General features: G+C 61.2%; 4 protein-coding genes across 6 annotated transcripts; 3 read left to right on the top strand and 1 right to left on the bottom strand.

Moving 5' to 3' along the window:
- Positions 1-134: 134 nt before the first annotated feature.
- Positions 135-2,034, top strand: NDUFS8 (NADH:ubiquinone oxidoreductase core subunit S8). Of its 2 annotated transcripts, none has more exons than XM_082059431.1 (7): positions 135-221; positions 818-868; positions 944-1,006; positions 1,112-1,201; positions 1,313-1,485; positions 1,565-1,693; positions 1,796-2,034. In XM_082059431.1, exons 2-7 carry the CDS (start codon positions 829-831, stop codon positions 1,925-1,927), a joined length of 627 nt encoding a protein of 208 aa, XP_081915557.1. In that variant the 5' UTR covers positions 135-221; positions 818-828; the 3' UTR covers positions 1,928-2,034. The 2 variants fall into 2 exon arrangements, with proteins under 2 accessions (XP_081915557.1, XP_081915558.1); XM_082059432.1 differs by having other exon boundaries at positions 157-221; positions 821-868.
- A 681-nt stretch (positions 2,035-2,715) lies between these two features.
- Positions 2,716-10,117, top strand: TCIRG1 (T cell immune regulator 1, ATPase H+ transporting V0 subunit a3). 2 transcript variants are annotated; one of them, XM_082059408.1, is made up of 20 exons: positions 2,716-2,734; positions 3,819-3,988; positions 5,216-5,294; positions 5,369-5,598; positions 5,689-5,783; positions 6,349-6,475; positions 6,558-6,640; positions 6,745-6,838; positions 6,922-7,134; positions 7,482-7,632; positions 7,710-7,849; positions 8,067-8,224; positions 8,298-8,388; positions 8,469-8,587; positions 8,723-8,936; positions 9,058-9,174; positions 9,248-9,358; positions 9,444-9,564; positions 9,638-9,809; positions 9,896-10,117. In XM_082059408.1, the coding sequence occupies exons 2-20, from the start codon at positions 3,872-3,874 to the stop codon at positions 9,975-9,977; spliced, it is 2,514 nt and encodes an 837-aa protein (XP_081915534.1). In that variant the 5' UTR covers positions 2,716-2,734; positions 3,819-3,871; the 3' UTR covers positions 9,978-10,117. The 2 variants fall into 2 exon arrangements, with proteins under 2 accessions (XP_081915534.1, XP_081915535.1); XM_082059409.1 differs by lacking the exon at positions 2,716-2,734 and adding an exon at positions 2,832-2,848.
- Positions 10,118-10,179: 62 nt separating this feature from the next.
- Positions 10,180-11,813, bottom strand: TBX10 (T-box transcription factor 10; the record flags this gene model as incomplete). Its single annotated transcript, XM_082058338.1, has 7 exons — positions 10,180-10,552; positions 10,637-10,704; positions 10,784-10,939; positions 11,036-11,207; positions 11,269-11,370; positions 11,439-11,595; positions 11,807-11,813. The coding sequence occupies 7 exons, from the start codon at positions 11,811-11,813 to the stop codon at positions 10,180-10,182; spliced, it is 1,035 nt and encodes a 344-aa protein (XP_081914464.1).
- A 4,970-nt stretch (positions 11,814-16,783) lies between these two features.
- On the top strand, positions 16,784-17,703 carry LOC309442947 (olfactory receptor-like protein COR4; the record flags this gene model as incomplete). The annotated part of the gene is given in 2 exon segments (XM_082059306.1): positions 16,784-17,177; positions 17,180-17,703. Coding segments are annotated over 2 exon segments (918 nt in total).
- Between the last annotated feature and the right edge of the window lie 1,421 nt (positions 17,704-19,124).

The raw sequence follows: 19,124 nt of genomic DNA, 5'->3' as shown, positions 1-19,124 counted from the left end.
CCCCGCCCACTCCGCGAAGCTCCGCCCACCTTCCCTCCCCCAGCGGCTTCTGGCCAATGGGAAGCGAGCATGGCGCTGCCTGCTCCGCCCCCAGCGCCCCGCTCCGCCCTCTCCCTGTCCCGTGACGCCGGTGCCGCTCTGCGCCTGCGCCGCTGCCGTTGGCGCCTGCGCAGTGCGCTCCGGGGGCGGGGCCGGTCAGGACGCCCGGGTCCTTGGGGGAGGTGAGTGGGGCGGCCGCGGCCCCGGGGCGGGGTTGTTCGGGTCACCCGGGGGCTGTGGTGGCCCATGGTGGCTCGTCATGGTCCCCAGACCCCGCGTGGGGGAGAGAGGGCGGCCCGGATGCCTGGGACCCCCCGGGGACACACATGGGGCGCCTGAGGCCTTTGGGGAGCGGGGTCTTGGGGCGTCCCCTGGGGCTGGGGAGGCCGCCTGGGTCCCTTTGGGGGGGGGTGTCAGGACACCTGGGTCTCTTGGGGGGTGTCAGGACACCTGGGTCTCTTGGGGGGCGTGTCAGGACACCTGGGTCTCTTGGGGGGTGTCAGGACACCTGGGTCTCTTGGGAGAGGTGGGGGGAACACTTGGGTCCCTTGCGGGGGTGTCAGGGCACCTGGGTCCTTTGTGGGAGGTGGGAGGATAAAATCCCTGGGTCCCATTTGGGAGGGAGAGTCCTGGGGGGTCTGGGTCTCTTCTGGTGGAGGGTTGGGGGTCAGGATGCCTGGGTCTCCTGTGGGAAGTGGGGGGTCCCAGGGCCCCCCTGGCTGCCTGCTGTCCCCACACCCGAGGGCTGGCAGTGACAGGCTGGTCCCCTCTGCCACAGCAGGACCGGCCATGGCAGCGCTGCGTTTGCTGTACCGGGCTGCCCACGCAGGTGAGAGCTGCACCGGGCACCCCCGCGTCCCCCTCTGCCCCCCAGAACCCCCCTGACCCCTCTGTCTCCCCACAGCCCCACCGACCCCCCTGGGTCACCTGCGTCCCCTCAGCACCACCGTCCCCAGGGAATGCTACAGTGAGTAGGGACTCAGTGTCCTCATCCCTTTCCCCCTGTCCCTGTGGGGTGGGGACACCCTCTCCCGTCCCCATGGGGTGGGCACAGCGTCCCCTGTCCCTGCAGAGTACGTCAACGTCCAGGAGGCGCCCACGGACATGCGCTCCATCACCGACCGCGCTGCGCAGACCCTGCTGTGGACCGAGCTCTTCCGCGGTGCGTCCCGGAGCTGCTTTGGTGCAGAACGAACCCCTCTTGGCCTCCCCGGCCCATTTGCGGGGTGCCAGCCCCCCTGAACGTGTTGTCACTCCCCCTACTTTTCTCCAGGCCTGGCTATGACGCTGAGTTACCTTTTCCGCGAACCGGCCACCATCAACTACCCGTTTGAGAAGGGGCCGCTGAGCCCGCGGTTCCGCGGGGAGCACGCGCTGCGCCGCTACCCGTCCGGGGAGGAGAGGTGCATCGCCTGCAAACTCTGCGAGGCCGTCTGCCCCGCGCAGGTCGGCCTTCCTCCCCCCTCCTCCTCCTCCCGCCGCCCCCGGGGGCGCTGAAGTGTCCCCCGCTGTGTCCCCCGCGCAGGCCATCACCATCGAGGCCGAGCCCCGCGCCGACGGCAGCCGCCGCACCACCCGCTACGACATCGACATGACCAAGTGCATCTACTGCGGGTTCTGCCAGGAGGCTTGTCCCGTGGATGCCATCGTGGAGGTGACCTGCGGGGGGACACAGAGCCCGTGGGGCAGCGAGACCCCCTGCCTGGGGGCTGGGGAGGTCTGGTGAGCCCTGAGAGACCGTCTCGCATCCCGGCAGGGTCCTAACTTCGAGTTCTCGACGGAGACGCACGAGGAACTGCTCTACAACAAGGAGAAGCTGCTCAATAACGGCGACAAGTGGGAGGCTGAGATTGCGGCCAACATCCAGGCCGATTACCTGTACCGGTGACAGCCGGGTGTCCCCACCGCCCCTCCCCACTCCCCTAATAAAGGGTCTTGGGGGGTTTCTGCACCCCCTTAACCGCCCTGGGGGCACCGGCCCCTTCCTAACCCGGAGCTCCGGCTTTTTCTGTGTGTTCCTTTCCAGCACTGGGGCAGGGGAGGGGTTAACCCCCCCCGGGGCAGGTACAGCCTGGGGATGCACGGTTGCAATTTGGGGAGGGGGACAGGGGTCCTGCGGGTGCTGTCACCCATGTTGGGCTGGGGGCACAGGAATGTGGGGTGTGGAGGGCGTGTGGAAGGTGGGGGTGCAGGCAGGGAACAAGGGGTGGTGGTGAGGGGGGGATTTAAAGGGTTTGGGGGTTGGTTAGAGGGTTTGGGGGGTTTAAAGGGTTCTGGGGGCCCCTGCCCCTCTCCCGGGAGGAGGATTCTCCTGCCTGCAGCCGGCTCTGGGGCATGGGGGGTCATTCCCACCCTCCAGCTCCCCGGGGCAGCCACGGGGGGTCCCGGTGGTACCGGCCGGGGGTTTCCATTCCATTCCCGCGGTCCCGGCGCTGGGGATCCCGCGTTTCCTCCGCGGGGGGGCGGTTCGCTCCCGGCCCCGTGTGCCCGGGGAACGGGGCATCCCGGGGAGCGGCGGTCCGGGTCGCTCCGGTCGGGGGGAGCGGGCGGGCCGGCCCCGGTCGCTCCAGTCTGGGCAGCCGGTCCCGGTTGCCTCGGTAGCCCCGGTGGGGGGGCGGGCGGGCCGGTCCCTCCCCGCGGCCGGGCCCTTCCTGGGGAAGAGGAAGTGCCGAGCGCGATCGGCCCCGCGCTCCCGGTACGGGCGGGCGGCGGCTCCGCTCCCGCCGGGCAGCGCCCGCGGCGGGTCGGGGCAGCGCGGCCCCGCCGGGCCCGGGGGGGCGGCCGGTGCCCGGGGATGCGGTGGCGCTGAGTCAGATGCAGCTGAGCGGGGCGGGGATGGGGCGGGAGGTGGGGGGGGAAGGGGGGTGGAAAGTATTTTGCAAGCCCGGTGCTGGGAAGAGCCGCGTGGGGCTGGGGACGGGGACGGGCGCTTCCCGGGGACGGCTGCGGGACACCCCGGCTCACCCCGCGCTGCCGCTGCGGCCCCCGGACCCCAGACAGAGCCCCGGGACTACAGACAGACCTCCGGACTGCCAGACAGAGCCCCGGGACCCCAGACAGAGCCCCGGGACCCCAGACAGAGCCCCGGGACTACAGACAGACCTCCGGACTGCCAGACAGAGCCCCGGGACCCCAGACAGAGCCCCGGGACTACAGACAGACCTCCGGACTGCCAGACAGAGCCCCGGGACCCCAGACAGACCTCCGGACTCCCAGCCAGAACCCTGGGACCCCCAGCCAGACCCCCGGGACCCCAGGCAGAGCTCCGGACCCACAGGCAGACCACCGGGATCCCCAACCAGAGCACCGGGACCCCATCCAGACCCACCAGAAACCCAGCCAGACCCCTGGGGTGACCACCAGCCAGACCCCCAAACCCGCAGCCATACCCCCGGGACCACCAGTCAGATCCCTGGAACCCCATCCAGACTCCCCCAGAACCTCAGCCAGACCCTCAGGACCCCCAGCCAGACCCCTGAGCTGACCCCCACCCAGACCCCTCAGAACCCCTTCTGGATCCCCAGAATCCCCAGTCAGACGCCCAGACCCCCGGGGTGACCCCCAGCCAGACCCCCGGACTCCCAGCCAGACCCTCGGGGTGACCCCCAGACCCCCTGGGTGACCCTTCCAAACCAGGTCCCCAGAAGCCCCAACCAGACCCCCGGGACCCACAGCCAGACCTCTGGGGTCACCCCCAAACCAGACCCCCGGGGAGCCCCCCAGCCCTCCTGCCACCCCTGACCTTGACCCCCCCAGCCCTCACCCTCTGCTCCCCCCAGGCAGGTGCCCTCGCGCCTCTGCAGCCCGGGCGGGAGGGGGTCCCGGGGGCACCATGGGGTCCCTGTTCCGCAGCGAGGAGGTTTGCCTGGCCCAGCTCTTCCTCCAGTCCGCCTCGGCCTACAGCTGCGTCAGCGAGCTGGGCGAGCGGGGGCTGCTGGAGTTCAGGGATGTATGTGGGGGCTGGGGGGCCATGGGGAGGCTGGGGGGCTGGTTTGGGGTGCCCTGGGTGCAAGGGGTGGGTGCAGGTGGCTTGGTTTGCTCTGGGTGCAATGGGGGTGGTTTGGGTGCAGGGACGTTGGTCTGGGTGGGATGGGGTGCAGTGGGTGCTGGGGGCTTGGGATGGGTGCCCTGGGTGCAGTGGGGTTTGGGGTGGGTGGTCTGCAGTGCCATGGGTGCAGGGGTTGATTTGGGTGTCCTGGGTGCAGTGGGGTTTGGGGTGGGTGGTCTGTAGTGCCATGGGTGCAGGGGTTGATTTGGGTGTCCTGGGTGCAGTGGGGTTTGGGGTGGGTGGTCTGCAGTGCCATGGGTGCAGGGGTTGATTTGGGTGTCCTGGGTGCAGTGGGGTTTGGGGTGGGTGGTCTGCAGTGCCATGGGTGCAGGGGTTGATTTGGGTGTCCTGGGCGCAGTGGGGTTTGGGGCAGGTGGTTTGCAGTGCCATGGATGCAGGGGGGGTGATCTGGGGTGGGATGGGGTGCTTGTGGGTGCATTGGATTTTGGATGAGTGGTTTGGGGTGCCCTGTGTGCAGGGGGGTTGATTTGGATGCCCTGGGTGCAGGGGGTTTTGGAGTGGGTGGTTTTGGGGTGCCATGGGTGCAGGGGGGTTGATCTGGGCGGGATGGGGTGCTGTGGGTTTGGGATGGGTGGTTTGGGGTGCAGTGGGTGCAGGGGTTTGGTACAGGTGGGTTTGGGGTGTGGAGGATGCAGCGGGGTTGGGGTCGATGTGTTGGGGTGCAAGGGGTGGGTGTGAATGGTTTGGGGTGCTGCGGGGAGCTGGATGCAGGGGGTGGAGGCAGCTGTTTTGGGGTGCAAGGTACTGGGTTTGGGTAGTTTGGGGTGCCTTGAGTGTAGGGGAATGTGTGTGGGTGATTTGGGGTGCCTTGGGTACAAGGGACTGGATTTGGGTTGCCATGGGTGCAGGGGGATGTGTGTGGGTGATTTGGGGTACTATGGGTGCAAGGGACTGGATTTGGGGTGCCATGGGTGCACGGGGATGTGTGTGGGTGATTTGGGGTACTATGGTGCCAGGAACTGGCTTTGGGTTGCAGGGGGTGTGTGCGGGTGACTTGGGGTGCATTCTGTGGGCTGTAGTTTGGGGGTGCTTGGTCTGCCTGGAGGGGGTTGCTGCTTGTCCCCCCATCCCACCACATCTGTCCCGTGACCGTGTCCCCCTCAACAGCTGAACCCCAAAGTCAGCGCCTTCCAGCGGCGCTTCGTGGGCGAGGTGCGGCGCTGCGAGGAGATGGAGAAAACCTTCTGTGAGCGCCGCTGGGGGGCTGCTCGGGGGGTCCCCCCGCTGCGCTCCCCAGAGGTGACGGCGTGTCTCCCGCAGCGTTCCTGCAGCAGGAGCTGCGCGCGGCGGGCCGGGCGCCGGCGCCGTGTGCCGGGAGCCCGCGGGCGCCGCTGGCGCGGGAGGCGCTGCGGCTGCAGGAGCAGTCGGAGCAGCTGGCGCGGGAGCTGCGCGAGGTCAGCGGCAACCGCGCGTCCCTGCGCGCCCGCCTGCGCGACCTGCGCCGCTACCTGCACGTCCTGCGCGAGGGACAGCGCTTCACCAGCCTGCCGGTGCGTCTGGGGGGGCGGCGGCCCGGGGGTGGCGCCCCGCGCCCCCATTTTGTGCCAACAGCTTTGTGTCTTTGCTCCCCGTCGCCGCAGGCTCCCCTGGGCTCCCCCGCGCGGCCGCGGACGCTCTCGGAGCGTGAGCCCATCCTCGACCCTTCCCTGCACCAGCATCTCGACCGCAAGATCAAGTGAGAGGGGCCGTGGGGCAGTGGTGTGGCCGTGGGGCAGTGGGCATGGCTGTAAGGTAGGGGTTGGAGATGAACTATGGGACAGCGACATGGCCATGGGGCAGGAATCGTGGGTGAGGCTGTAGGACAAGGGTTGGAGACAGGTCATGGAGCAACGACATGGCCATGGGGCAGGGGAAGGGTTGGAGATGGGCCGTGGGGCACTGGCTTGGCCACGGAACAACTGGGAAGGCTGTAGGGGAAGGGTTGGAAATGAGCCATGGGGCAGGAATTGTGGCGAAGGCTGTAGGACAATGTTGGAGATGGGCCATGAGTTACTGGGAAGGCTGTAGGACAACGGTTGGAGATGGCCCATGGGGCAGCGACATGGCCATAGAGTAAATGCGAAGGCTGTAGTACACGGGCTGGAGATGAGCCATGGGACAACAACATAGCCATGGGGCAGGAATTGTGGGTAAGGTTTGGGGTAAGGGTTGGAGATGGTCCATGGGGTGCTGGCCTGGCCATGGGGCAGGGACAGCAGTGGAGCTGTGCCCATCCCAGTGTCCCCACCACGTCCCCACAGCTTTGTGGCCGGTGTCATTCACCCGTGGCGGGTCAGCGCCTTCGAGCGGCTGCTGTGGCGCGCGTGCCGTGGCTACCTGGTGGCCAGCTTCGTGGAGATGCCCGAGCCCATGGAGGACCCGGCCACGGTGAGCAGGACACCAGGGTGGGTGGGCTGGTGGGGAACGGGGGGCCAGGATGGCCGGGGTGACACAGGCTGTGTGTCCCCAGGGCGAGGACATCACCTGGGTCATCTTCCTCATCTCCTACTGGGGTGAGCAGATCGGGCAGAAGATCCGCAAGATCTCGGACTGGTGAGTGGTGGCCCCCACCATGTAGAGCTTTATTGAGCAAAACCCGCTCTGCCCCCCCCGGGGAGCCCTGTCACCCCTGACGTGACATTGTCCGTCTGTCGCAGCTTCCACTGCCACGTCTACCCCTACCCGGAGAGCGAGGCCAGCCGGGCGGACACCATGGCCGGGCTGGTCAACCAGATCCAGGACCTCAGCGTGGTGAGCTGAGGACCATCGCAGGGACCGGGGGGGCCACGCCGGGACCCCCAGCCCGTCCCTGACCTGCTGTGGGGCACCCGCAGGTGCTGGAGGAGACGGAGCAGTACCTGGCGCAGGTGCTGGACAAGGTGGTGGTGGCGCTGCCCACCTGGCGGGTGCAGGTGCAGAAGATGAAGGCCATCTACCTCGTCCTCAACCAGTGCAGCTTCGACGTCACTGAGAAGTGTCTCATCGCTGAGGTCTGGTGTCCCGTGCGGGACCTCACCCAAGTGCAGGACGCCCTGCGCCAGGGATCGGTGGGTTGTTGGTGTCCCCGTGTCCTCATGCCAGGGGCAGCTTGGTGTCCCTTATGTCCTTGTGCTGGGGTTGCTCGGTGTCATCATGTCCAGGGTTGCTTCGTGTCCCCACGTCCTTGTGCTGGGGTTTGCATTGTGTCCCATGTCCTCATGCCAGGGGTTGCTCAGTGTCCCTGTGTCCTTGTGCTGGGGTTCACTTGGTGTCCCATGTCCTTCTGCTGGCGTTCACTTGGTGTGTCCATGCCAGCTGTGGCTTGGTGTCCCCTTGTCCTCATGCCAGAGGTCACCCGGTGTCCCCGTGCCGCCCTGGGGTTGCCGTGGGTCAGTGCCGGGTGTCCCCCCTGCAGTACACGAGTGGCTCGAGCGTCGAGTGCTTCGTGCAGCGCGTCCCCACCTCCGAGAGCCCCCCCACCCTCATCCGCACCAACAAGTTCACCGCCGGCTTCCAGAGCATCGTGGACGCCTACGGGGTGGCCAGCTACCAGGAGGTGAACCCCGGTAAGGCCCCCCGCTCCCCACCACGGCCCGGGGCTGCGGTGGGGACCCCGTGTGACACGGTCCCTGTGTCCCCACAGCGCCCTATGCCATCATCACCTTCCCCTTCATCTTCGCTGTCATGTTTGGGGACGTGGGGCACGGGCTGCTCATGTTCCTCTTTGCTCTCTGGATGGTGCTGTACGAGAACAGCCCCAGCCTGCGACAGGCCACCAACGAGGTGAGGGGACATGGGAGGGCAGACTGGAGATGTGGGACATGATTTGGGGCATGGGATGGGTTTGGGGGCGTGGGATGGTCTTGGAGTCGTGGGATGGTCTTGGAGGTTTGGAATGGTCTTGGAGGTGTGGGATGGACCTGGTGGTGTGGGACGGGAACAATGTGGGTCAGGGTTGGTGGTGTGGGACATGGGAGCCACATTTCTCCCCGCTTCCCAGATCTGGCAGACGTTCTTTGAGGGACGCTACCTCATCCTGCTCATGGGGGCCTTCTCCATCTACACCGGCTTCATCTACAATGAGTGCTTCAGCAAAGCCACCGTCATCTTCCCCTCTGCCTGGAGCGTGGCCACCATGGCCAACCACTCCTCCTGGAGGTGGGACCCCCAAACTCCCCTGTGAACCCCCCCAGGTCCCTGCCTGCACTGACCCCCCTCGCTCTGCCCACAGCTCTGACTACCTCGCCACCCACCCGTTCCTCACCCTGGACCCCAACGTCACCGGCGTCTTCCAAGGGCCCTATCCTTTCGGGATCGACCCAGTGAGTGTCCCGTGGGGGACCAGACGGGGTGGGACCCTCGGTGGGGTGACCCAGAATCTTACCCACCTTGTCCACCACAGATCTGGAGCTTTGCCACCAACCACCTCAACTTCCTCAACTCCTTCAAGATGAAGATGTCCGTGGTGCTGGGCATCGTGCACATGGGCTTTGGTGTCATGTTGGGGATCTTCAACCATGTGTGAGTCCCCATTGGCTCTCGTCACCCACGGTCACGCTGAGGGGACCGGGGCTGAACTTGAGTGTAGTGAGTGAGTGCTGTACCTGGGTGGGAGCCCAGGACATGTGGGGACAAGGCTGATGTCCCCCTGCCCAGGCACTTCCAGCAGTGGCACCGGCTGGTGCTGGAGCTCCTGCCCGAGATGATTTTCCTCCTGGCTCTCTTCGGCTACCTCGTCTTCCTCATCTTCTACAAGTGGGTGACGTTCAGCGCCGCCGACTCCATGGTGGCCCCCAGCATCCTCATCCACTTCATCGACATGTTCCTCTTCACCTCCAACCCCGGCAACCTGCCGCTCTACCGGGGGCAGGTAGGAACCCTCTGGAGATGTGGGACACCTGCGTGGGGACACTTTGCCCAGGCTGGGAGCATCGCGGTGTCCCCTCTGTGTCACGAGCGGGGCTGTTCTCAGCTCGGGGACTCTGGCGCAGGTGCCGGTGCAGACGGTGCTGGTGGTGCTGGCGCTGGCGTCGGTGCCCGTCCTGCTCCTGGGGACACCGCTCTACCTGCGCTGCCGGCGGCGCGCGCCCAGGACGGGACGTCCCGCGGTAAGGCTGGGGGGATGGTTTGGGAGGTCAGGTGGGGGTGTCACAGCGGGGTGTCACCGCTGTCCCTGTGCAGCCGGTGGCCGCAGAGGAGCAGGAGCCGCTGCTGGAGGGGCAGGAATCCGGCAACTCCGTCAACACGACCAAGGAGGACATGGAGAGCGGGGGGCATAGCGGTGACGCTGAGGTGAGGGGCACCGGCAGGGTGCGGGCGGTGGGGTGGGGGTGGCTGTGCCCCCCACCGATGTCCTGTGTCCCCTCCATCCCTGCAGCATCAGGATTTTGCTGAGATCTTCATGCACCAGGCGATCCACACCATCGAGTACTGCCTGGGCTGCGTCTCCAACACCGCGTCCTACCTGCGGCTCTGGGCGCTCAGCCTGGCCCACGCGCGTGAGTGTCCCCCGTGTCCCCCCTCCCCGGGCCCGGGCACAGCCTCACCCCCCCGTCCCTGTCCCCCCGGCAGAGCTCTCGGAGGTGCTGTGGACCATGGTGATGCGTCACGGCTTCGTGGGGCTGCGCTACGTGGGCGGCGTGGTGCTGGTCCCCGTCTTTGCCGCCTTCGCCGTGCTGACCGTGGCCATCCTGCTGGTGATGGAGGGGCTCTCGGCCTTCCTGCACGCCCTGCGCCTGCACTGGTGAGCCCGGCAGAGGGGGGACGCGGGGACAAGGGTGCGACCGCCCCCCCCAAAAGCTGTTCCTCACCAGCCCCTCTCCTCGGCAGGGTGGAGTTCCAGAATAAGTTTTACGTGGGCGCCGGGTACAAGCTGAGCCCCTTCGCCTTTGCGCCCCACGCTGGGGAGTAACTGCGCCGGGGGTCACAGCAGCGGCTGGACCCGATCCCCCACCCTGCTGGGGGTGCTGGGGGGCAGGGTCCCCCCTAAGTCCCCCTGCTGCAGCATCATCCTCATCCCCTCTGTGGTAGCGAATAAAACCGTCCCCAGGGTTTGTTGCGTCTCTGTCCCCACCGTGGCGGGATGGGGAGGGGGTCCTGGGGGTGTCCGCCCGTCACTGCTGCCCGTAGCTGAAGTGGGGGGTGGCGGTGGGGCTGTAGGTGCTGAGCGGGGGGAAGGCGGGCAGGGGGTAGGGCAAGGTGCGGGGTTTGACCCCCCCATAAGCACCGGGGGGGCAAGCGAGATGCTGGAAAGGGGGTGTGGGGAAGCTGGATGGAGCCACCGATGGGGCCGGTTGTGGGGGGCCGGTTGTGGCAGCCAGTGCCCCACGGCTGTGGGGAGCCCCTGGGCGGGGGAGAGACAGCAACGGGGGGTCATCCCCCCCCCGAGCCCCCCTACCTTTCTCCTGCTTCTCAGAGCTGGGGGGCAGCGCGGTGGCCCGGGCGCAGGGCACGGCACCCAGCAGGGACCCTGCGGGCACCCCGCACCTGCCAGAGAGATTGGGGGGCTCAGGGGGGACATGGAGCCCCTCATCGCGGTGTCAGGGTGGTATGGGGGTGGGGGGGCCTTACCACGGCTCGGGGTCACCATCCCGAAAGCCCTTGGCGAAGGGGTTGCTGGCGATCTTGAGCTGGGTGATCTGGGGGGATAGCGGGGTCAGGGGGTCCCTGGGGAAGGGCGGGGGGGACATCGGGGTGTCCCCGCACCCCGGGGCTCACCCGGTGGTTCTGGTACGCTGTCACCGCCATGAACTGGGTCTCGGGGAAGCTGAAGGATTTGAAGTTCTGGTGGGCGAAGCGCTCGCTGTCCCGCCGCGGGTCCACGAAGACGACGTGGAAGCGAGGCTGGTAGCGGTGCATGGAGTTGAGGATGATCTGGGGAGGGGCAAAAGAGGGGGCGATGGGCAGGACCCCCCCATGCCGGGGTACATCGTGTCCCCCCCGTCACCCGTCCCGGAGCCGCGTCCTCACGTGGCCGTTGTCATCCAGGAGGTTGTTGGTCAGCTTGAGCTTGTCGAAGGAGACGATCTGCCGCATCCACTGGGCCCCCTTGGCCGGGGAGTCGGGGTGAAAATGGACACGGCCGGGGGCTGCGGGGTCGGCCCGTCCCGCCGCCAGCCAGGAGGAGCTGTGGAAGGCGTACCTGCGGGGTGGGGGGGCTCAGCACCCGCAGGATCCACCCCCCCCAGCCTCCCCGTCCCCACCTGTATCGCTTGTCGTCCAGCGGCACAAAGTCCATCAGCAGGACGTAGTCGGCCAGAGGGTCCAACCCCGACAGCTTCACCTGGAAGGTGGGGAACATCCTCCTGCGGGGATGGGGGTGGGACAGGGGTGTCCCCCACCCCGGCAGCCCCCGTCCCTCTCTGGTACCCACCTGCCCGCCTTGGTGACGATCATCTCGGTGCCCAGGCGGTTGAACTCCTCCCAGAGACTGCCCATCTCCAGCCGCGCCGCCGCCTGGGACACGTGCCGGTTCTTCCCTGTCCCCTCGCCGGCACAGGGGGCTCCCTCGCCTGACCCCCCCAGGAAGGCTGCAGGGGGTGAGGGAAGTTTTGTGGGGGCCCCATCCTGCACCCCAGCTGTGGGGGCACCACCAGCCGCCCCATCGCATCCTTTCTGTGCGGAGGGGCTGGGAGGACCGGGGACTTATCCCCCTCCCCACTGCACCCCCATTCTCCTGTGGGGCTGGGCAACCCCCCGTGCACCCCAAACCCCCATGGGAGCCCACCGGGCGGGTGTTACCTGCCATGGGTGCAGCGGGTGGGCAGGAGGCGTCTGTGGCTCCGTGCCCCGGTGTGGTGGCAGCGGGGACCCCAGCAACGTCCCCTCCCAGCGCCAGCTCTGCACCGTCCCCCTGCTGTCTGCCGGGGGGTTTTATGCCCCTGCTTGGGGGTGGAGACGTTTGGGGGGGGGGCTGGAGCACGTCCCCCACTTCCCCGAGCTGCCTTCGTGCCTTGACGCAATGATGATGAAGATGATGGACGGGAGGCGCGCAGTGGCTCTGGGGCCACCACCGGTCCCCAGCCGCATCTCGGGGTGCCGGGCTGGGCAGGGACAATTCAACCGGGGTCTCCTTGTCCCCCTCGTGTCACCCATCTCACCATCAACACCCGGGATTAGAGTCGGAGCGAGGTGTTGAGGCGTCCACAACGCGCCGGCTCAGCCCCTGAAGCTTTTGCAGCTCCGGGAGGATTATTTTGTTTAAATTTATTAACGATCTAGTCAGTCGGGGGTGAAAAGACATACAGTATGTGCTGAATAAATTACCGACTTTGCTTTCTTTAAGCTAGAATGCAAAACCAAAAGGAAAACTTCACACGTGGGCTAGCTGGAAATCGGTGGCACGTTAAGAAATGATTAAATAATATTGCACTTACACTATTTGAAAAACTGAAGTGCAACCTTGTCTGAAACACAGCATATTGTCTTTTTAAGGCCTCGTCTGGTCTCTGTTGGAATAATTGCTTTCTCAGAACATCTTGGAAAAGTATCCGTGTCTTCTCAAAAGTATCTGAATCAAACCCGTGTTTTTATTTAAAGTTCTATTGTTACAGAAAGCATTTTATTTTAAAACTTGTTAGACTGATATTTCATGGAAGAAAAATAGAAGATATGAAACACCAGTTATCACTTGTGACGGGAAAAATCCCTATTGAATTCTGTCATTGCTCTTTAGAAATGTAAACCTACAATGTATGTCGTAGTTAAGGGAAAAATCACTCGTGGATGCTGTGCATCTTTATCATGTTTGTAATGGTTTTCACCCTAAAATAGGGCGTTTCTTGAACTCTGGGCTTCTAAACGGAACCCTGGACAAAAGGCACGTCCCATCCCTGCTGTGGCACCCGGGACCCCGCGGCTCAGCCCCCGCACCCCACGTTTCCCAGCGCTGTGTTCGACACCGTGACAGCGGGAGATGGATGGGGACAAGCTGGTGCTGCGGGGACGGGGGATGCGGAGGGGGGTGACCCACACTGGGGCTGTCAGGGGGATACCCCGGAGCCCCCCATTCCCTCAGAGCTGGGGGGGGTGAAGGATGCTGTGGCTCTGGAGGGAACAGGGGACATCCCGTGGGGATGCTGGTGGCTGGCTGTCCCCAGCGGCACCCAGGCGATGGTGACACTGGGTGAGGGATGAAAACCCTTTCTTTCTCTCTTTCTTTCTCTTTCTTTTTTTCCTTCCTTCCTTCCTTCCTTCCTTCCTTCCTTCCTTCCTTCCTTCCTTCCTTCCTTCCTTCCTTCCTTCCTTCCTTCCTTCCTTCCTTCCTTCCTTCCTTCCTTCCTTCCCTCCTTCCTTCCCTCCTTCCTTCCCTCCTTCCTTCCCTCCTTCCTTCCCTCCTTCCTTCCTTCCTTCCTTCCCTCCTTCCCTCCTTCCCTCCTTCCCTCCTTCCCTCCTTCCCTCCTTCCCTCCTTCCCTCCTTCCCTCCTTCCCTCCTTCCCTCCTTCCCTCCTTCCCTCCCTCCTTCCTTCCCTCCTTCCTTCCTCCCTCCCTCCCTCCTTCCTTCCTTCCCTCCCTCCTTCCTTCCCTCCTTCCCTCTTGTTTCTCCTTTGCTCTTCTTTCCCTCTTCTTTCTCTCCCTTCCTCCCTCCCTCCCTAACTCCCTCCTTTCCTTCTCTCCCTTCTCTCCCTCCCTTCTCTCCCTTCTCTCCCTTCTCTCCCTTCCTTCCTCCCTTCTCTTCCTTTCTCCCTTTTTCTTTCCCTCTCTCTTTCTCTCTTTCCTTCCATTTCTATTTCTTTCCTTCTTTCCTTCTCGAAGCTGGGGCTTAGCCATCACTTCTGCTTTGGAGTTGGCACTTGAATCCTTACCGCAGCCACCGTAACAGAGGAAAAACCCTCCGTCCCCGCATGCTGCCGGGGGCCAAGGGGGCTGCACAGGCAGCGCTGGGTTTTGGGACCAGGGCTGGTGCAAAGACACCATGTCCCCAGCCCCCCCGCGTCCATCACAGCCCCACACGTGTCCCCTGCCCCGCGGTGCCGGCCCAGCCCCATCCATCTCCCGCTGTCAGCCGGGCGGTGGCCGCGGGGCCGGTATCGAGCGGGGAGATGAGATGAGAAGGTGCGAGAGGCTGCTCTGACAGCGAGGAGGAGGAGGATGGAGGAGGATGGAGGAGGATGGAGGGGGCTCAGCCCCCGGCAGGACCGGACCCACCAGGGCTCATCTGTGGTGTCTGCAGCTGGTTGTTCCACTGGAGAGAAAAGGAAAAGTGAGGCTGTGATCCTGGAAGTGTCTGAAACCCCAAACTCTGCCCTGAGCATGGGGGTTTGCTCCCCCATCAGCCTCTGGCTCCAAAACACCAATTCTCGGTGTCCCAGGTGATGTCTAACCCGACTCTGCTTGGAACAGTTTCTCCTCGCTGAGGACAGAGGTGAGAGCCTGGATCTGGTCAAACTCTGGTGCAAATCCATGTGATGTTTATTTTCCTTTCGTGTCTGGTTTTGGGAGGTTTCAGCTTGTTTCTCCACTCGCTGTGGGTCTGGGCTTTCTGTGTCTAAGCTAATTTGAAGTTCTGTGTCTAAGCTGATTCGAATCCTGGGGTCAGTTCTGGGCTCCTCACCCCAAGAAAGCCCTTGAGGAGCTGGAGTGAGTTGAGAGAAGGGACCGGAGCTGGTGAGGGGCTGGAGCACAAGTGTGATGGAGCGGCTGAGGGACCTGGGGGTTCAGCTGGAGAACGGGAGCTGAGGGGAGACCTTCTGATCTCTGAACTGCCTGAAAGGAGCTTGGAGCCAGGGGGGTCGGGCTCTGCTCCCCAGGAACAAGCGCCAGGAGCAGAGGAAACGGCCTCAAGTTGCGTCAGGGGAGGTTGAGGTTGGATGTGGGGAACAATTTCTTCCCCAAAGGGCTGTGGGGCATTGGAACAGGCTGCCCAGGGCAGTGCTGGAGTCACCATCCCTGGAGGGCTGGACAGACGGACATGAGGTTCTCAGGACATGGGGCAATACCAGGGTGGAGTAATGGTTGGACTTGATGATCTTGAGTGTGTCTTCTATCCAAAATGATTATATAGTTCTGTATTTCTAATTTCCACTCTGCAAAATACATCATCTGACTTTATCCCCAGTCAGTTTCTGCTGCCCTTGGCACTCACCATTGCTGGGTGTGAAGAGGCTGTATAAAGAGGTGCCCTGTGTCTCCCGTTGGGCTTGGGAAACTCCATCAGATCCACTAGAGCTTTCCCTCATCCCTTCAGAAGGGCCCTTTTCCTCTCTTGCTGCCCCTTTCTGTCCTTTATCACACTCCTTGTCCGATCTTTCCCATCACCTTCCTTCCAGTTTTGGGAACCTCCCCCTCAGGCTCTTGTTTTTTTCCTTGCAACTGGTGCATTTCCAGTGTGATGGGGAGAAGGTGGTAAATGTCGTCATCACAGAGGGCACAAGGACTGCGGGTGCATCAATCCCCAGTGGGATTAAGAGACAAATCCCCCCAGAAGCCCTTTCCAGGTGGAGGAAGGACAGAAAGACGGCTGTGAGTGGCTACTATGGGTGTTCCAAGGGTAAATCATCCTGACTGACCGGAGTTCTTTGGCTGATGAGAGGATTGGTGACTGTGTGGACAAGAAGAAGAGTAGTGGACAGCATTTACCTTTAGCAAGGTCGCCGTGAACGTCTGTTGGCTCCTTGCAGCCAAACTGGTGAGCTGTGGTTTGAGCACAAGGATTTTAAGATGGGTAGAAAGGTGTTTCATTGTCTGTGGTGTCTGATGGACCCTGTTACCAGCCCTGGCTGAGCTCCTGTGGGACTCTGCCCCATCAGCGAGGTCCCCCTCAGCCCCCTGGCGTGATAATGTCAAACAAGGCACTTGTGGGGCTGTAACTGCCTCTGAAATGCTCAAAAAGTGGCCGTGAAAGATGGAGTATTGCTCGGTGGTTTGCTCTGAAGAGAGCCACAAGCCCTGTTGCTCACTGCAGCTGAGGTCATCTCCTCTGGGTGCGCTGCTTCTCCAAACTACGAAGCAGAGAGAAAAGATAATGACTTGTTTTGAGCTTTGCTATTCTCCTAGGGCTCAAAGAGATTCACAGTCCCCAAATCCCCAAATTATGTGAAATAGTAAGGGCGTTTGCTGAGGGTGGTTTATTTTCAAGCTCCCCTGCAGAGCTTCAGGCAGATGTGTCTTCACATCCACCTTCAAGAGCATCAGGAGGGAGGCAGCGATAGTGCTGAGATGTGAGTGAGACTCATTGTTTTTCAGACCAAGCCAGAGCTCCAGGACCAGACCCAGGAGCCAGGACGGTGTCGTCCCAGCCATCCGTGTCCTGTAGATTTCTCTTGCGAACAATGAAGCAGCTCTTCACCTCTGCCTGCAGGGCCCTGGGATTCAGCTGTTCATGATTCTCTGGATTTTCCCCCCCAAACCAGGGAGCTGGTTGTCCTGTGTCCTCACCACACCTGCTGAGAAGGTAAGTCTGGGGGTCACCATGCTCAGGGGGCTTCCCCTCCTCATTGACCACAAAGGGCTCCTGCATGAGAACCGGAAGCTTTCCCATAAAGAACATTTAGGGAGCTTACCATTACAAAGCTTTGCCTTTTTTGCAGCTCCCCATTTGTTTTACCCATGCTGAGATATTACTTTTGGCAACCTGTTTCTAACTGATCTGTGCTTAAACTCTTCCTTTCGATCTGGTGTGATTTATCTCCAAGTAGGTCCTGCTGGAGAGAGAGTTTTCCACCCGTTGTAGAAGAAACCTCCAGCAAGTCATTCACATGGAAAGCAAACATCCAACTAATGGCAGAAAGCAATTGCACCCAACCAACTGAGTTTGTCTTAAAGGGGTTCACAGAGGACCCGGTGACACAGGTCACCTTCTTTCTGATGTTTCTGCTTGTCTATCTTGCCACCATCCTGGGGAACCTTGGCATGATCGTGTTAATCATGGCCAGCCCTCAGCTCCACTCCCCCATGTATTATTTCCTGGCTAACCTGGCTTTTATAGACGTCGGTTCTTCCACTGTCATCACCCCCAAGATGTTGGCTGATTTTGTGTCAGAGGAGAAGGTGATTTCTTACGCTGGGTGCGTGGCTCAGGAGTTCATTTATGATCTTTTGGGGATGACTGAAGCCTTCCTGATGGCTGTGATGGTGTACGACCGTTACCTGGCCATTTGCTGTCCCCTGCTCTACCACTCGTCATGTCCCCCAGACGCTGTTTCCAGCTGGTGACCGGGTCGTATCTCGTGGGGCTGACAAACGGCATAGTCCAGACCATTGGCATGTTCACCTTGTCCTTTTGTGGCTCCAGCGTCATCGACCTGTACTTCTGTGACATTTCCCCTCTGATATCGCTCTCAACCTCCAACACCACCATCAGCCTCATTATCCTAACTTCAGCAGCTTTATTTGCTGTGTCCAACAGCCTGTTTGTCCTGGTCTCCTACATGGCCATCATCTCCACCATCCTCAGCATTCGTTCAGCTGAGGGCAAGCGCAAAGCCTTCTCCACCTGTGCGTCCCACCTCACCACGGTGAGCATCTTCTACGGGACAGCGTGTTTTACGTACTTAAAGCCCAGCTCAGACAGCTCAAGAGGAGATAAATGGGCTGTGATGCTCTACACCATGCTGACTCCCATGCTGAACCCCTTCATCTACAGCCTGAGGAACAAAGAGGTGAAGAAGGCTTTGAGGAGACTCACAAAAATAAAATGAGCTTGCATGCTGTAAATTTATGGCCAGATAGAATGGAGATGTGGGTGATATTGTCAGGTTTTGATTAAATATCTCATATTGATTGTATTTTTAGGGTCTTCTGCACTTAGATTTAGAACTGCACCGGCTGATACAATATCAATATGGTTCAAGATACTAATAATTTCACTCAGTTCTCCAAACCTTGATAATTATACTTAGTAGTTAATTTCACCTGATGAAGACACAGGTAGAGAACTACAAGCATGCACTACTCCTCATTTACAATTTTGCCCTCTACTGTTTATTTGATCCTATGTATCAGGGCAGATTAAACCAGAAGAATATGGCAAAAATATCTGCAATTGTTTGGACTAAAATGACGAACTGTGTCGTGTGTTGCTCTCCCTTTTGCTTAGCAAATCAGAATAAATGAGGTGGATTCTACTATTCCACTAAATTGAATTCCATTTCAAGACTGTGTTGTAAAGTCACTAAGGGGCATAATAAGCGGCCACAGGAGGCCAACACCTCTAGCAAGAAAAACAGAGATGACAGCAAATAAACGCCAGGCTACACAGGAAATATTCTTTCTATTTTGTGCTCAAACCTCATTAAATGATGCTCAGCACCATACATCTAATTTCATTTTAGGCAGATGAAAATTGAAGTTAAACATTATATTTGGGTGACCTGTATTGTGAACGAAGCAGGGTCAGTCACCAGCTCCTCCTTTGCTCCCAAAGCTGCCTGGTAATTCCCTGGTTATTATTTAATCCAGCCCAGGGTCACCTGCTTGTCTGGCACCGTCGGCCCAGGGCAAACCTCCCCGAGGCTGTTCGTGCTCCCTCATCCCATGGCAGAGGCTTCACACCCTCCCTGGTTCCTATTTCAGTGTCTGACCACACTTACAGTGCCTCAGGGTCTCAGATTGACCCTTGTCTGCAACATGGAGCACATGGAGCACTAGCCAGTGGCACCGCGTCAAAAATAATATGACATTAATTCCTTTGCGTTTCCTTTCTTTGACCCAGAAATGAGTTAAAAATCTGCACTTAGACACGGTTATCTCACATTACATGTAAATTATCTGTTTCACGACGATGAGAGCCTGGACACAGCCATAGCAAGCAGGGTTCTCCTCTTCATCAGCTCCAGACGTGGACCTGGGACCCCTGTGTACAACTGCTGCTGTTCCCCCACACTTCTGCCCCTCTGTCCCCCTCAAGATGCTGTTTAATTCAGCTGCGGGGAAGATTGCTGCCTTTTCCTTTAAATAAAAGACTCAATATGATTTTTAATGTTTTATTTACACCCCCAAAGCATCTCTTCTTGCTGCAGTGACCTATGGCTGTCAGTGTGCAATATGTAAAATACAGCAACATTCAACAACTTTGTGTCCAGCTGGTCTTGCCTTTACCGTCACCCGGTGTTTAAATGGG

Source organism: Streptopelia decaocto (assembly GCF_964273445.1).
Source record: "Streptopelia decaocto genome assembly, chromosome: 7".
Taxonomy (NCBI): Eukaryota; Metazoa; Chordata; class Aves; order Columbiformes; family Columbidae; genus Streptopelia; species Streptopelia decaocto.
The sequence above is the reverse complement of the archived record's forward strand: the minus strand, read 5'-3'. Positions and strand labels throughout refer to the sequence as shown.

Coding starts and splice junctions, on each gene's coding strand:
- NDUFS8 (XM_082059431.1), top strand. CDS start 829: ATGGCAGCGCTGCGTTTGCTGTACCGGGCTGCCCACGCAG. Junction 869..943: donor GTACCGGGCTGCCCACGCAG/GTGAGAGCTGCA, acceptor GTCTCCCCACAG/CCCCACCGACCCCCCTGGGT. Junction 1,486..1,564: donor AGGCCGTCTGCCCCGCGCAG/GTCGGCCTTCCT, acceptor TCCCCCGCGCAG/GCCATCACCATCGAGGCCGA.
- TCIRG1 (XM_082059408.1), top strand. CDS start 3,872: ATGGGGTCCCTGTTCCGCAGCGAGGAGGTTTGCCTGGCCCAGCTCTTC. Junction 9,359..9,443: donor GGCATAGCGGTGACGCTGAG/GTGAGGGGCACC, acceptor CCATCCCTGCAG/CATCAGGATTTTGCTGAGAT. Junction 9,810..9,895: donor CACGCCCTGCGCCTGCACTG/GTGAGCCCGGCA, acceptor TCTCCTCGGCAG/GGTGGAGTTCCAGAATAAGT.